This window comes from Accipiter gentilis, chromosome 23 (assembly GCF_929443795.1).
Source record: "Accipiter gentilis chromosome 23, bAccGen1.1, whole genome shotgun sequence".
Lineage (NCBI taxonomy): Eukaryota > Metazoa > Chordata > Aves > Accipitriformes > Accipitridae > Astur > Astur gentilis.
This window is the reverse complement of record NC_064902.1, coordinates 5,669,491-5,684,956: the sequence shown is the minus strand read 5'-3', so window position 1 is coordinate 5,684,956 and position 15,466 is coordinate 5,669,491. Positions and strand designations below refer to the sequence as shown.

General features: G+C 39.3%; 1 protein-coding gene across 14 annotated transcripts in view; it reads left to right on the top strand.

The window, feature by feature from the left end:
* Positions 1–15,466, top strand: part of DOCK3 (dedicator of cytokinesis 3) — a 226,823-nt gene that overhangs the window by 159,671 nt on the left and 51,686 nt on the right. For 9 of the 14 annotated variants that reach the window (XM_049826976.1, XM_049826983.1, XM_049826984.1 and 6 more), the window contains 6 exons: positions 5,655–5,825; positions 7,110–7,196; positions 9,482–9,674; positions 11,514–11,641; positions 12,619–12,765; positions 14,882–14,980. In XM_049826976.1, the coding sequence (XP_049682933.1) occupies positions 5,655–5,825; positions 7,110–7,196; positions 9,482–9,674; positions 11,514–11,641; positions 12,619–12,765; positions 14,882–14,980 (825 nt within the window). The remainder of the gene's footprint in view (positions 1–5,654; positions 5,826–7,109; positions 7,197–9,481; positions 9,675–11,513; positions 11,642–12,618; positions 12,766–14,881; positions 14,981–15,466) is intronic. The other 5 variants (XM_049826987.1, XM_049826980.1, XM_049826986.1 and 2 more) reach the window with 2 other exon arrangements.

Below are 15,466 nucleotides of genomic sequence, written 5' to 3'. Positions count from 1 at the left end.
GATATTTTTCTTTGAGTGAATGTCTGTCTGTACCTTCTTACTCTGAGTAGGCTTATGTCCAAACGTTTGAGTCTGGGCACTTTCAGAACTCGTAGCAATGGCAGAGATTAGCACTTTCCCTTTCTTTTTCACGGCAGTACAAACGGGTGAAGCATCTCACAGGTGAAGCACACACACGTACATACACTACTCTTTTATTTCTGGCAACCATTTGGGAAAGTTAAAGGTTGCTCCTTGTAAATGTATTTATGCTTGTGGCTTGGCATATGTTTCAGAATTTATTATGGCTTTTTTTTTCTTGTGATATTTTTGTTCTTTCTTTTGCATCCTTTAGTCTAATTCAGTCAGTATTTTTGAGGAAGTAATTTTTATTTTTTGAGAATCCTTGTTCCATTTGAATGGTCTGGCATCACCACTGTCAAGTAGCTTTCAGGATCTCCTGTTAGAATCACATCCTGATACTTACAAGGGCATTATAGCAGTGTTTACTTTGTCTTTTGTAGACATTTACATACTTAAAACTTCTTTGTAATACTTTTCAACCAGAGATTCATAGAGAATGGTAAAAATGGGGCAAAGATGTCTCTCAAGAAGTTATGAACTTGTCATTCTTTTTTCCAATCCTTATCCTTCCTTTTTTTTTAATTACAAAGGAACCTATTAATATCATGAGATGAGAGGAAGATCTCCAGCTGGAATGACTTCTAGAAGGTTTTCTTCCCTCTCAAACCACTCATTAGTGCTATATGCAGTGCAACAAACAGAGATGTATAATATTGTCCCTATGTGATCTGCATTTTTTGAACCTCATAGTAGTCCTCTTCAGAAATATTAAAAATATGAATGCTGAAATTTCTTTCAGAAGCTTGGTTATTCGACATACTGTTTGTGAATAAGGTACGTTCTTTCAAGGATTCCAGTGCAGCTCTTTGCCTGCTGGGAATCTCAAGTGTTGGCCTAGAAAGCAGCTGTTCCCTCCATGAGTGAGGTCAATTCGAAGACCTGACAGCCCAAGCCTTTCCAAGCACAGGAATTACAGTTACCACCAGAGTTTCTGCAGAAACAGTGCATCCTCTATGACTGACACTGCTGTCACATCTTATTCAGACAGTTGCCTTTGCAGGTGTATCTTGGAGGCCCAAATTAAGGTCTTTATCTTCTTCCATTACAGGAGAGTGATTGATTTCCTTCTTTGTTTCCAGATTTTATATCAGGCATTTGGAGCAAGTTTGTACCAAAACTATTATCACTGGTAACGCGTCATTACTAGTACTATATTCTACTCTTGGGAATTTCTGTATTCTTGGATGTCTTCACTACATTCCTTGCATTAATAGTTCTTCAACTGAGAAAACAGGGTAGCTCTCTGTCCCTTTTTCCCTGAATTAGCTGTTAAACATAGTACCCTAAAGCAGGTGTTGAAGTATCTCTGCACTCTTTTTTGGCCTTTGACTGCCTGTGTACTTTCATGGATATGCAGATGTCTCGTAGGATTCTGATTTTCCACCTTGGCATTAGCAAGTGGTGATCTAGACTATTTCTAAAATCACTTACCTCCCTCAAGTCTGCTTTCAGTTCTCAACAAACTTCTATGAAACCGGGACGAACTATAACTGAAAGGATGTCTCTACCTGTGCTAGAACACATGGCATCATGTTCCTTTATTATGCCCTATAACAAGCTCCACATAAGTTGCATCCAGATATGGCTGCCTGTGCCTCCCTGGAGAATGCTGTAGCGTGGCTCCACAGACAGTTTTACTTTCCCTACTAGTCATGGCAAAACTTACGCAGTGTCTCTAGGAGATGCCCTTTCAGCTTCAGTTATCTTCCAGTAGTAGAACCACAGGTGGGTTTTGCCTGCATTGAGTAACCCACTGAAAAAGCAAGACCTTTTCTTCCTCAGGAAGCCACATCTTCATATCAGTGTTCTGGAGCTGAAGCACACAGAACATGCATCAGACTTTTTTTAGAGACTTTGAGGTACTGCATACTATTACTATGGGGCAGCACGGTTTCTTCAAAACCGTGAACATACTTTCTGAGCCATGCCAGCCAGGGAGCTAGTGAATGAGACAGATTTGGAATTACATCCTCAGCCTGCCTTTTGAGACTGGGGACTCCTCCAAATTGTTGCCCTCACCCTGAATTTAAAAAAGAAATGTCAGTCTGTTGCTTTTGAGACCAGTCTGTCTCTGGACTTATTGATTACCTCATTCAGAAATCATTACCTTATTTGGCGATTTACATTTTCTACAGTCTCACTTTTTCTAAGAATACCAGAAAACTGCTGATGTAATTATGATTGTTCTGCCCTCGTCAGCCTGTTTGTGGGTCTTGCTCCTTCTTTTATTGCTGATGCCTTGAACTTTGCCGTAGGTCTTTTCATCTGCTCTCACAAGATTCAAATTGTACCTTCACTTAGAACGTTTGCACTTTTTTTCTTAAAACTGCATAGTAGATGCTTCTTGTACTTGAAGCAAGTATGCTGTTCTCTGGAAAAAACACATTGACGGTAGCAGGAAGAAGTTTGCTAGCTGCTCTTGAGTGGTGAAGTGGATACTCAGAGACTACTGAAAATGGCTTTTTTTTTTGCTTTGGTTAGGACAGTGAAAGAGATTCAGAGCTTTGGAGCTAATCCTCTTTACACTGTGCTTATGATAAGGTTACCCATTCTACATACTCCAGATTCCTCCCTAAGGTAATCATCGGGTTTCTTGAGTTAGGAAATTAATCTGTGCTTCTCCTTAAAGCAGCTCTATACAAGGTTGATTCATCTGTTCATACCCTGAACGTCAGGTATGGTTTGCCTTTTGTTTAAATTGAACAGGCTCTTCATCTCTACAGCAGATGAGTCTGAGCAGATGTGCAGCCGTACTGTCCCCAACTGTCCACGGGATTTATGAATGTGCTACAGTAAAACCATCAGATGTTGTCTGAGCATAATCCCTGAAGGCTCAAATGACACTAGTGTCTCTGAAGAATATCTTTATTCATTAGACGTGCAGAATAACCACAGAAATGTATCCACTTTTTTACATGTGTTACCACAGAAGCTTCTAACTGATGCTGCTTTTGTCATAGTGGTCTTCCTGGTTTTAATTCTCCTGGGACATTGCAACCAACCACCAGGTAATCTGTGCAAGTTGAGATGTGCTATTCCTGTATTCACAGAGTGAACGCGCATATGGACAGTCACTCAGAGAAGAAAGGAAGGTTACTCATTAGTAAGTGGAAGTTCTTTGAGATGTGTTACCTATGTGCACATTTCTTGCTCCCTTTTCTCACCTCTCCTGGAGTACCACTGGTAGAATTTAGGGATTGTTTGATTGTGAGGAAATAAGGTTATGATGCTTTTTGTCCATTTAAGTTTTGCGTGTGATGTACCATGAGTCTTTAGGTTGCTGGTCACAGGTGAGTGGTGTGTGCTCACCTACGGTGTGAACATGAATAGAGACTACATTTTTAAGAAAATTCCTGTAATTTGATACTGATTTTCTATATCATGCCAAACATAATAGTAGGCTTGAATTTTATTTCAGTGCACTTCTATGTCTTTAGGCACATATATGCATCATATCTATGATTTTGTAAGTAGTAAGAGTCAAAGTTAGTCCAAGTGCTGATTTGTGCTAACAAGACTTGGTTTGTGTTTTTACCATCTCAGCCATGTGTCTGCAAGCACTCTGAACTCTTCCGTTAACTGCCTTTGTGGGTTCATTCTAGGCAACAGTTTAGGTTGTCTGCTAAGGATGTGAAGTGTCTCTGAAAGCCTGCCATTTCACTTTCAACAGAGAATTACAGAATTTCATACATAAATCCTCTGATTCATTGCAAAACATAATCTTCCCATTAAAGTTACGAGCTTTCAGGTTTGAATTATGGTTGTCTATACCAAACCTATAAAACAGCTTGTAGGAGCACCTGACTTGCTGTATTTGGTGTTGGCAGCAGAGATGCTAACCTTAAAGAGCTGACTGTAGTGAACCAATTGCCCTTTGTCTGGAAACTATCCAGAAATAAAGTGTTCTTTCCTGATGAAGTTCTCTGGTGTAAGGAAGGTTCACTGGGAGGTGTTTTAGTACAGAAGTATAAATAATGTACTGCCAAATTAACAAGTTGCCAGCATTCCTGGAAAAAAAAAGGCTGTAACTATCAGTGGCTTATTGAAATCTGTGATAGCTTTATGAGGAATTTCACATTCCCATTCTCTATCCTTAAAGCTGTAGCATTCTAAAGCTTACAACATAACATTGCATATTCGTGCATATAGTGTGGTGGTTCAATGAGGGGTATCTTATGGATGCAAGAATATCTGATGAGACCAAAATTTATATTTGAATTAACTTTCAGTTTGCAAACGGCGAAGCAAGACAAGAATACTTTCCAGCAAATACAGTGGAATATTACTAATGTTTCTGTATAGACTATGATTACTGAAGCTCCAGCCTGTTTGTTTCCTGTGCTGAATTTTGAGGATATCATCAAACTACGCATCACGTCTTCCCTTAATCCTGCTTTAATGGTGTATCATGTTAAGCATTAAGGGAAGAAGTGAAGTCTGAAAGTCAACGATATTTAGTACATTTCAGTGTTGACAGTTGTGTACACCAAATGATCAAAAAGCCCTTGTTGCTATGTGGGATGTTACATTGCTATATTAGTGTCTGTGAGAATCTTTGACAGATTGGTAAGCTTGTTAAAGGCTGCATAGAACAATGTATTTTTCTTCATTGACACTGCTGCCAAAGAAATGGAGTTCTGAATAATGCCATTTACAAAATTTTAAAGGCGTTTAGGTTGAAAATTCAGACTTAATCCATGTCATAGAGCAAATTATCATTCCACTACAAAAAGATCCAATTTGCCAGTCCTTCAGGACTGCAGCATCTACTACACATTGTATAACGGTGTTAAATGCCATCTTCTGGGCAGGTTATTCTCCCTCTGCTGGGTGCTCTCCAGATTTCATGTGTGATGATACAAGAAAGACACTTTAACTTATCACAGCTCGAAGTAAAAAGATACTCACTACAGTACCGCTGCTTGCTACTGTTAGGGGCTGCCAGGGGGCTTCATATGCTGCTCTTGTCTTCTGTTTCTGCATCTGCATTTATCTCTCTTTGTACATGTAGCTGCCAGAAATAAAGGTGAACCTTGCTGGTTTGTTCATATTGAAAAGTTTCTCCTTTTTCCAGGTAACCCTTCTTCTGTCCCACTGACAGTCCACTTATCTTAATCTGGCTTAGCTAACTCAAGCAATTAAAGATAAATTTTGAATGAAAACAGGAGAATAGTTTCTTCAGACACAGTCACGGTGCCAAGTCATGAGAAGACTAGAGGTTTCTTATCTTCACCAAGATTTTCCTCAAATTATGTAACTCAGATTTGTCTATTTGATTTAAATGCGTACTTTTTTTGTTAGTGAGACATGCTAGTAACAAAGATTATAAATTGAGAATGGGTACTTGCCTATGAGTAACTCTTCCTTAACTGAATTACCTAACTTACAAAACCTGTTTTTCTTTCTCTTTCTAAAGCTGAAGAATTTAGTTGTTATGCACTTAGAATCTTTCCTGGTTCTCCTTAAAGCTCCTTTATTTTTCTTTCTCTCTTTTTCTCTGTCTTAATCTCCTTCCTCTCCTGCTCCTTAAGGCCTTGGAATATCTTTTCAAGTTCATTGTCCAATCTCGGATCCTTTACTCCAGAGCTACTTGTGGAATGGAGGAGGAACAGTTCCGCTCCAGCATCCAGGAGCTTTTCCAGTCCATCAGATTTGTGCTCAGCTTGGACAGCAGGAGCTCTGAGACTCTCATCTTCACACAGGTTTGCTATTTTCTACACTTTAACTGGCAAACCAAAAGGCAGCTATTTTCTGCACAGGTAGTATATATGGGCACATGACAATTAAGAGCAGGTTAGTAGAGTTTTCACCCTCTAACAAGCTGATGATACTGGAAAACAACATAGCCAATTAATGTTATTAGTAGCTTTGCAGCACTTCACAGATACAGGGGAGCTGAGCTGTGGACTCTCAAGGGGAAAGTGACTTGTCACATAAGAATACAATTTTTGCTCTTTGCAAAAGTAAACTGCATTTTCAAGTCTCTCATATGTCTTAAAAAGAAATTTTAAATCTTTAATTGTGGTAGCTCAAGTCAATACTTAGGGTCATAACTTCTCTACTGTGATGTTGCTCAGTTGATGTACTTGCAGTCAGATAAACTTAATTCCAGCATGCTCTAAAATTGTGGTCAGAATCATACACAGCCTGACCGCAAGCATACCGTGATACCCACACTCACATTTGATACATTATTTTGAATATGGCCCAGATGGCTGCACGGAGAATTCATGTGGGCTTAAGATACTACTCAAAGTGAGTAAGCATGCTGCTAAGTTTTGTTTTATGTTTTAAAGACCACTGTACTAAATTACAGACTTCTGTATTTAAAAGTTTTAAATACTAATGTCAAATGTATTGTGTGTGCCTCAGCTCACAGCACGTCAAAATGGACCACCTAGAACTTCCTGGTAATATGAAGGTGATTTATAATCACTAATTTACCATTTACAGATGTTTTGAACATCTACTGTAGTTGCTTCCAAAGAAGCAGTTGCTGTGAACGTTGCAACAAAATGGAGTGACTCCACTGGTTAGGGAAGCTGCCAGCAGTGTGAGCTCTTTCTTAAGAAGCTGCTCTGAAAGATTTTGAGAACAGCTGCTCTAATCTTTTTTTAATCACCCATTAGAGGGTATAGTAAGATGAGCCAGAACATGAGAAATCAGTGCACAAAATTTTGCAGGCAAAGTGACCGTGAGTGGAAACAACATCTTATGAATGCAGGCTGTCTAGGGTTCTTCGTTTGTTTTTCAGTTGTGTTGATCACAAATGCAGAGGGAGACAAGATTTGAGGACGGGGTTATTTTCCCTTTTTCTCTTTGTCTCTCTACCCCCCCCCCCCCCCCCCCCCCCTTTCTCTCACTATGGTATTTCTTACTTTGGACGTTTGTAATTTGTAAAGCCTGTCCTTGTTTAATCTTTGAAAAGTTTACTTTTTGTTTCCCCCTTGCCACTATGTTGCCCCTTGATCCCAATTGCCCCATAGGCCTCTCAGCCTGGAGGGCAGGCGAGCGGAGCTGGGACATGTGCCCCACAAAAATGTGGTGGTACTTCAAGGCCGTCATTTAATTCTGTAAGTAATGATCCCCAGAACTACACCAGTATTTCATCATGGATGTTCTCAATTAATTCCTTTTCCCTACCCCAAACCCTCTTTTCCTGTGTATAAACTGGAATTTAAGTGGCTGGTACTTTAAAACTAGGAAATGTGCAATCTTTCAGTAATTAATGGAACAGCTTATGGCATCCACACACTGAAAAGACAGTACTGAGGGTGTATGCAAGATTATATATGTCAAATTGTTAAGGAGAGCCAAGGAGATTAGGTACTAGTTCTGGAAATCTGGACAACTGTTAAATATCTACAGAAATCCTTGAAGCTGTAGCAAACATAATTTTCTTCACACTTGTCCTCTTATCCAGGATATTAGAGAGATCTCAATATAGTTCTTTCCAGCAATGAGATTAAAACTGATTATGTTCTTCCCTCCAGGCAATTAGTTTGACATGAGTAATGTTCCAGCATATTTTAGGGTGTTGTACAAAAAAGGGCCCTCCAAGGAACTGATGAAATAACGTAGCTGTTCCTAAAGATGGCTCCAGAGCTTCCTGAAGAGTTCCCATGAGGATCCTTAGATTGCTACTGGATATCCTAAATCACCACAGAAATCCTTCTGCTTTATAGTAATTGAAATAAGTTTAGGAAAACTGTAAGGATTTGTTGGGCCAATATTGTAATTTCACTTGTATTATGCCAAAGATAAAGATGGTGACTGGATTTGTGGCTGTTACAGCTTTTCAAGAATACCATGAGCTATTTAAATGATTCCTATTTGTTTACTTTGTTAGTACGTTGTATGTATGTAGCAACAAATAGGTGACAACACCCAGGAGGCTATGTGGGTTTTTGTGTAATCTGAATTGATTGTAACAAGACAAGATGTTGAGAGAGATAACAAGCACGAAGAAGAAAGAGGTAAATTTATATTCAGAATAATTTAATGGGCTCTACAGTGTTAGTTGTAAAAATAACTTAGGCTTTGCTCAAAGACTATTGAATAGATATCACTGTTGTTTGAAGGAAAAGATACTTTGAGGAAGGACTTGGCAAAGAAGGAAGCTGTGTATTACATGGGATTTGGAGAGGCATGCCGAGTGTTAGAGCCAGCATGGGAGAGGTACGGAAATGTTTATGCAATGAGAAAACAAAAAAAATTTGTGAGGAAAGGAGAACTTGCAGATTAGAAGAAAATACCAATAGGTGGTGAGACTCTGGCAGGGTGAAGCTGAACAGAAATCTGCAATGAAGTTTGGTAGTTCTGAACTTCTGCTTGAAATCAGTGCGGTTTGTGTGGAGAGCTTCAGACAAGGGAGGTGGGAACAGCAAGAAGGGCACTGTGTGCCCTGGCGGGGGGAGTAAGGCAGCTGAATCAAAACCAGACTGTGCAGCACGTCAAGAAAGCAACCATCTAGGGTTTTAAGTAGTTACAGTGAGGAAACAGATGTGGACCTTGGCTAGGATGTAGAGGAAGAAAGAGAAGAATTTTAAAACTGTAGAGGTGTGTGGCAGTTGTTAGGTATGACACCAAGACTGTGGAACTTGAGGACAGGGCGATGCATGGAATTTTCTACTGGTATGAAGAAATTAATTGAAAGACTGTGAAACAAGAGATGAAGAGTTTGATGGTTTTGTTGTTGTGCTGATGTTGTTTCTGCACTTTAAGAATCACCTTCAAGGATAGCTGCAGCTTACTGGAAATATCCATTACTGCAAGAATCACATGCACACTTACTTGCATGATGTGATGCCTCTTTCACATGAAATTGCACCCCACCCCTGTTGCACAAATACCATAATGTCACTTGACAGTGCTACTATGGTTAAGGGTCTGTCAACACATTCTTCAGAATATTTTCTGAAGATTTTTAACTGTCTTAGATAGTTGCTAAGTACAAAAAATTGGTACGGCACTCTCTAATCAGAAGCAAGTTTTATATTTATTGAAAAAAGTAAATCAACAAAAATGGGCTGTTTTCTGTTCTTCAGGTACCTCAATTTTTTTCTGTTTTAAAAGCTGTGTCCTAAAATACAGCCTTTTGAAGCTTTACAGCATGTATGTGCTCAGCTTATCGTAAGACTTAGCATTGCAGCAGTGCTTGATTTTTATATACTATGTGTGATTTGTGATTTGTTCACTATGAACTTTAGATATTGCAGAACGTTGACACGAGCCATAGTGCACTATTTAGTAGCTTTATGCAGACCCTTAATTCAGTTTTATTGTTGTTTCTATTTCACTGCATTTAGCTGCAGTTACAGAATTCAAAATACTCAGCTTCTTCATTTACTTTTTTCAGGCTGCTTTGCTGAACTCCTTCCCCGCTATCTTTGATGAGCTGTTGCAGATGTTCACTGTGCAGGAAGTAGCAGAGTTCGTGAGGGGTACTCTGGGCAGCATGCCCAGTACAGTACACATTGGGCAGTCAATGGATGTTGTTAAGCTACAGTCTATTGCGCGCACCGTTGACAGCCGCCTGTTCTCTTTCTCAGGTAAGACACAGGTATCTGAGGCTGAGTCTTGCTGCTGGGAGTAGGAACACGTTACACTTACTTTGCAGTTGCTTTGTTGCAAACAGTTCATTGCTGAATGCCAATAATCTCAGTAATTATTTATCTTGGTGGCATCGTTGTTACATATATTCACTGCGGGTGCTTTTAAGTTTCCCTATGGTAGAAAATGTTTATAAATCCATCATGGATAAATTGTAGTTATAAAAATATGTACGTTAACAAATGAAGTAAATTATTAAAACCGCCAAATCTCACATGATACTTTGTATTACTCTTCTATTGTTGTCATGGATAGGAAGATAACCTCCTTTCCAGCAAGCTTATTGTCTGAGAAAGAGCAACAGGGAGATAAAGTTATGTGAGAAATCCACCACATTCTTTTAAAGTATGTTTAATCTTTACATTATAACTTCAATATTTCTTTAGCCTAACATACAAGTAAATCTTTAAGTATTCTTTAAAGTAAGTCTTTAAGTATTCTTTAAGTAATTCTTCAATTGAATGAAGAAGGGTTGAAGATTGTGAGTTTATTTCATACATAAAGGTCTGAATGAAAGAAGTTATGAAGGTAATAGTAGAGATAAAAAGCACCATTGGACTTCTCTTCCCTGTAGTGAGGATCTCAAGTTAGTGCACTCAAATTATTCTACTCAGTGCAAGGCGAGAATGATAACACAGAATTATGTTTAAACCATCTATTGTAATTGTTTATACACTTCTTTTTCTTAAATTTGAAATTCATCTCAAAAAATATGAGAGCACGTAGAGAATGAGCAGATTAGTCCAAAGGTGGCTGTGGAACAGGCAGTTCATAGGCAAAAACCTCCCCTTCTGTCTTCTCAGTAAAGCCAGGTGTAACTTTGCCCACAGGGTCCAGGGCTTTAGTCCTTCCCATTAACCTTCATTTCTTCTTTACAATGACACTGGCAACTGATGATGCTTCTGCCTACTGCATAGCACCATGACATCTCACTACAGCATCAAAAACCAGAAAGAAAGCTTCAGCATTGCAAGGCAGCTATGACTGCATAGATGCTGCGTTTTCCACCCAACATAATGATAGACCCCCTCTCCTATTCCTTCCCGTGCAAGCACGACCCGATACTCCCAGGTCAGCACTCCCTCCCATGTCCCATCTGCCCCTGGGAAGATGAATCTAGTTTCCAAAGTTATCTTTTGCCTGCCCACTCTACCGACTCTTTAGGTCTTGTAATTAAAGGAAGATAATTTCTCTTTTTCTTGCCTCCCAGATAATGATGACTTGTTTTCCTTCTGTCTCACCTATCAGTCCATTTGCTGACATCTTGCCACTTTTTTCCTCTGTCTTTTATTAATTTTTTTCCTGTTTTGCCTGCTGTTTTCTGTAGTTGCTACCTGCTTTCCCTTCTTTAATAAGATTAAGGTTTGTAAGCCACCTAAAGGAGGAGAATTAGCCAGTTTCCAAGAGGCATACATTGGAGAAGCTCTATTAGCTGTGACAATAGAGCTGGAAAGCAACATGAAGTGAGGAATGGTTTGCACAGAAGAAAATCAACATTAGGAAGTATCAGTTCACAACTGTTGTTTCGAAGCTGAATCACTATTGAGAACATCATGTATACTGCATTTCTGAACTTTTGAAGCTAGATGCACTATTCATTCATTAGATACAGTTCTTAGAAGCATAGTGTACTACAATCTGTACAATAGAAATTGCACCAATTAATCAGACATGCTGTATATCAGTAGGCTAGTTTGGATACCAAAAAGCTGCTAGCTGGGATGGTTGAAATTTAATTTTCTTTTGGAAGAACTGTGATCTGATTTTCCTTCTCTCAGAGTCCCGGCGCATCCTGCTGCCTGTAGTTCTTCACCACATTCACCTTCACCTACGACAGCAGAAGGAGCTGCTTATCTGCTCTGGGATCCTCAGTAGTATCTTCTCCATAATCAAGACCAGCTCTTTGGTAATCTGCTGCTTGATTATTTTTTTTTTAACTTTTTCTTTTATTGCACCACTGATGTAGTAAAATGAAGACTGAGGGATTTTTATAGGTTAATATGGGTTTTTCAAAGATCCTTTTAAAAACGAAATTCTGCTAACTTTCTGTCAGCAGGAGAACATCTGAATTGAGGGTCTGCTTTTGTGTGTGTGACTCAGAGCATTCTGATAACATAGTGTTCTTGCTGTTAGGAGGGGAAAAAGCATATGCAGGTTTGACAGTGTTTAATTTTCTTCATCCAAGCCCAGAACTTAGGTGTCAGTGGAGTTTAAAAGCTCTACACAGCTCTAGGACTTGTAGTTCTGCAAGAGACAGTAACTAGCACTTTGTGATTCGTCTTAAGAGAATACTCTAAAATTATCCAATCAGTGAAATCACACTTCTGGAAATTGCTGCTGAGTTCAAACACCCAGCTTTGATCATCATAATACTCTGATCTCACATGGTAACTTGATCATTTAAAGCAATGCTCACAAACAGAGAGTGGTGAAGTTTCCCCACCTGACTCTAAAGGAGGAAGCTCATGGTGCTAAATATAATTCATACCAACGTGCATTTCCAATTACAAGTTATGGTTTTGTGTGAAAGGAATGAGATGAAATGTATCATGGTAATAAGGTAAAATAATACTGCCATAGAATAAAAGTTCCTGAACATAACTTAATCCCATTGTGTTCTAGAGTGTATGCAGACCTTTGATTATAGATTTACCTTTATGGCTGTGACCCTGAATGTTTCCAACAGAGACTGACGAGGTAACACACACACACTGGCATCACAACAGTATCTGGTACCAATGAGGAATTTGATTGTATTTCTTTGAACCTGTTATGGAGCTCTCTATCAAAATGAGTTTGTGGTATGGCTGACTCTGCAGAATTGTCTTTGCCAATTCTATTCTCTCCAATTCTAACTGTCTGTTTGCTCACCACTTACTGTAGGAGGGAGATGTCGTGGAGGAGGTTGAGATGATGGTGGAGAGCCTCCTGGATGTGCTTTTACAAACTCTGCTTACAATCATGAGTAAATCGCAATCTCAGGAGGCGGTAAGAGGGCAGCGTTGCCCGCAGTGCACAGCAGAAATCACTGTTAGTAACTAACAATCAGTTTCTATTTCCTGCTTCTCTAACCTTTGGTTCAGTCCCTCACCACCACCGGCACCTCATTATCATCTCTGCTGCATGAATGCCCAGGGCTTTGTCTCTTTCCCTTAATAAGCCACAAATCCATTCCTTCCTGTGTGCAGTAGTGACGTCTGCAGGAAGCAGTGGAGCTCACGAACCTTTTGTGGATTTCCAGGTTATTTTCTCGTTTGTCTTTGCAGCTGTGAATGAGAGTTATTGTTTAGAACTTGAGGCATATGCTAGCTGGGTAGCTGCCTAAGGCTTCACCCCTAAAAAGGTATCATCAAGGGCTGTATGAGTATCAGGCTGTGATTCCTAAGACTGAGAATACCATAATGCTCAGTGGACAAGTCTCTTTGCTTAATACCCTGGAGAGCTCCTGTCCAGGTTCACTGATTATTTCATGCAAAGGAAAGACAACATACTTTTGAAAAAGAAGTTAACAGATCCGAAGGCAAGTGAGCTGTTGAGCTTGGTGGGAGAAGAGGGAAAAGCCACCACTTTGTCCAGACTGACAGCGTAGACCCAGGGGAATAAATTTTTTCTTTGACATGGGATGGAAGAGGAGAAAAAGAGTAAAATTTTGCTGTTCAGCTGCTTCTTTCCTGGATTTGTTGCCCTTTTCTGTTCTAGCCTATTTTAGTCTATTTCTGCTTGCCAGAGTCTCTAATGCAGCTTTTGCACAATGTATGATGTTAAGCTGTTGTTCAGAACATCTCTTTTTTTAGACTTCCTTTTTTATCAAATAGTTGAAACCTCAGAGGTATTGTTGGGGGCAGATGTACACTAAAGTACACTTCTTACAGAAGAGAAAGGTTGTATTTTCCCATGTTAGCTCAGACAGAGTAACAAATGGTAGAATCCTAATTAAAGAACAAGAAAATTTAGTAGATTTCAGACATGTTCTTTGATACAAAACAAGAAAGGTGCTAGCTTGCAAATGTCCAGTAACACCTTAATTTCCTTTTATTCCTACCATTTGACTTACCACTATTTATCACACACCACCTCACACATTAGAGCACACCTTTTTTTCCTGATGAAGTTCAGCCCTGTAAAGTTTATTGGAAGAATGTATGCCAAAGCTTCTGGGTACATGCTTGGGCCAATTAGAAAAAGAATTAAAATGGAATGGACAGTCCCAAGTATAAAATCCCCTTGCATTTTGAATTTCTATTTCACAGCACAGTGATATGTGTGAACCTTATTACATACCACTTAGAAAGTATTTTGTATGTTTCCCAAATTAATTGCTCATTGTCACAGAAAAAAACAGTGTTGTGCGAGGGACTGGCAGTCCAAAGACATAGTCCTTAACATTCTTGGCACTGCCTTGCTTGTTATCTTGGACAGATTGCTTAACTTCTCTGTGCTTTGCTTTCAGATATGTAAAATGGGGGAGCTCATCTTTGGAAAACACTTTGGGATACTGTGGTAACTGGTTAGGGTGCATCTGCTTTGCAGGCCAGAAATGTAATTGTAGCTCATGTAGGCTTACCCAAACTATATTCAGAATATCTTACTGGAATACTGTTAGTACTGTAGCTATGACAGCACATAACTTGGTGAACACTAATAAGCCAAACATTTACAGGATTCCAGACACCTTTTGTAGCCCATACTGATCTAATGCTGTCATCGCTATACTATTTTGAGTATATGAGCCAATTAGTTTAAATAATTCCTGGTATGTCTGCATGAGCTGCAGTCACACCTTTGACAGACATAGTACATTAAGTAACTGAAAAAGGTGATTGTCAAAAACTGCATGCTTGGAGGGCAATTCATTAATGTCTGTATTAATAATTTCAAATTATTTTTGTTTACACTACAACATTGGTTAAAAGACCCTTAAAACTGGCATCCGTGGAGGAGCCTCTAAGAGGTGTATTCCTATGTATTAACAGTAATTCAAAAACTGTTAATGTGCAGTATTTTTAATCTCTGTGCATGTCAGCTTTCCTCTCATAGGCATTGGGGCCATTTCAGACCCCTCCCTTTATACCCTACCCCAGGTTGAGTTTTATATTTATGAGATTTCAGATTGTCTGAATTAAATAGTTTCTCATTTGGTCAACAGGGAGAATATGTCTCCTGCCTTTTATCTTTGCTTCGTCAGATGTCAGACACTCATTTCCAGCACTTACTGGACAACTTCCAAAGCAAGGATGAGCTAAAGGTACAACAGAACATCATGTTTGTAGGGCGATTCACTCGGAATGGGAGAGCAGGGGGAAATCCCTCCAGCATTCCTTGCTCTGCTAATCATTCCCATTCACTGGCACTCTGGCACCCATTCACAGACCTTCCTTTTACTTTAACAATAATAGGTGTTGTGCTACAAAAACATTTAAGACCACAGGGCACTGAATTATCTTCGTAACAGCAGATAAATTCCCAAGGCAGATGTTATTAGACATGAAAGGATATCACTATTGCACCATATAGATGGAACATAGAGGAATGGGGTTTTTTAATCCTGCAAAAGTAAAGTCAGTTGTTCTACATCATTTTACTAGAAGTTCAATATGCACTAGAGCTTACTTACAAACGGTGTTGATTTTATGCCAAAAGAGAATTTCAAGCCTTTTCAGGGATACAAATGTCTCTAGCAGACGAAATCTTTTTTGGGAAAGCAGAAACCTTACTACTCCGCTTGCTGCAT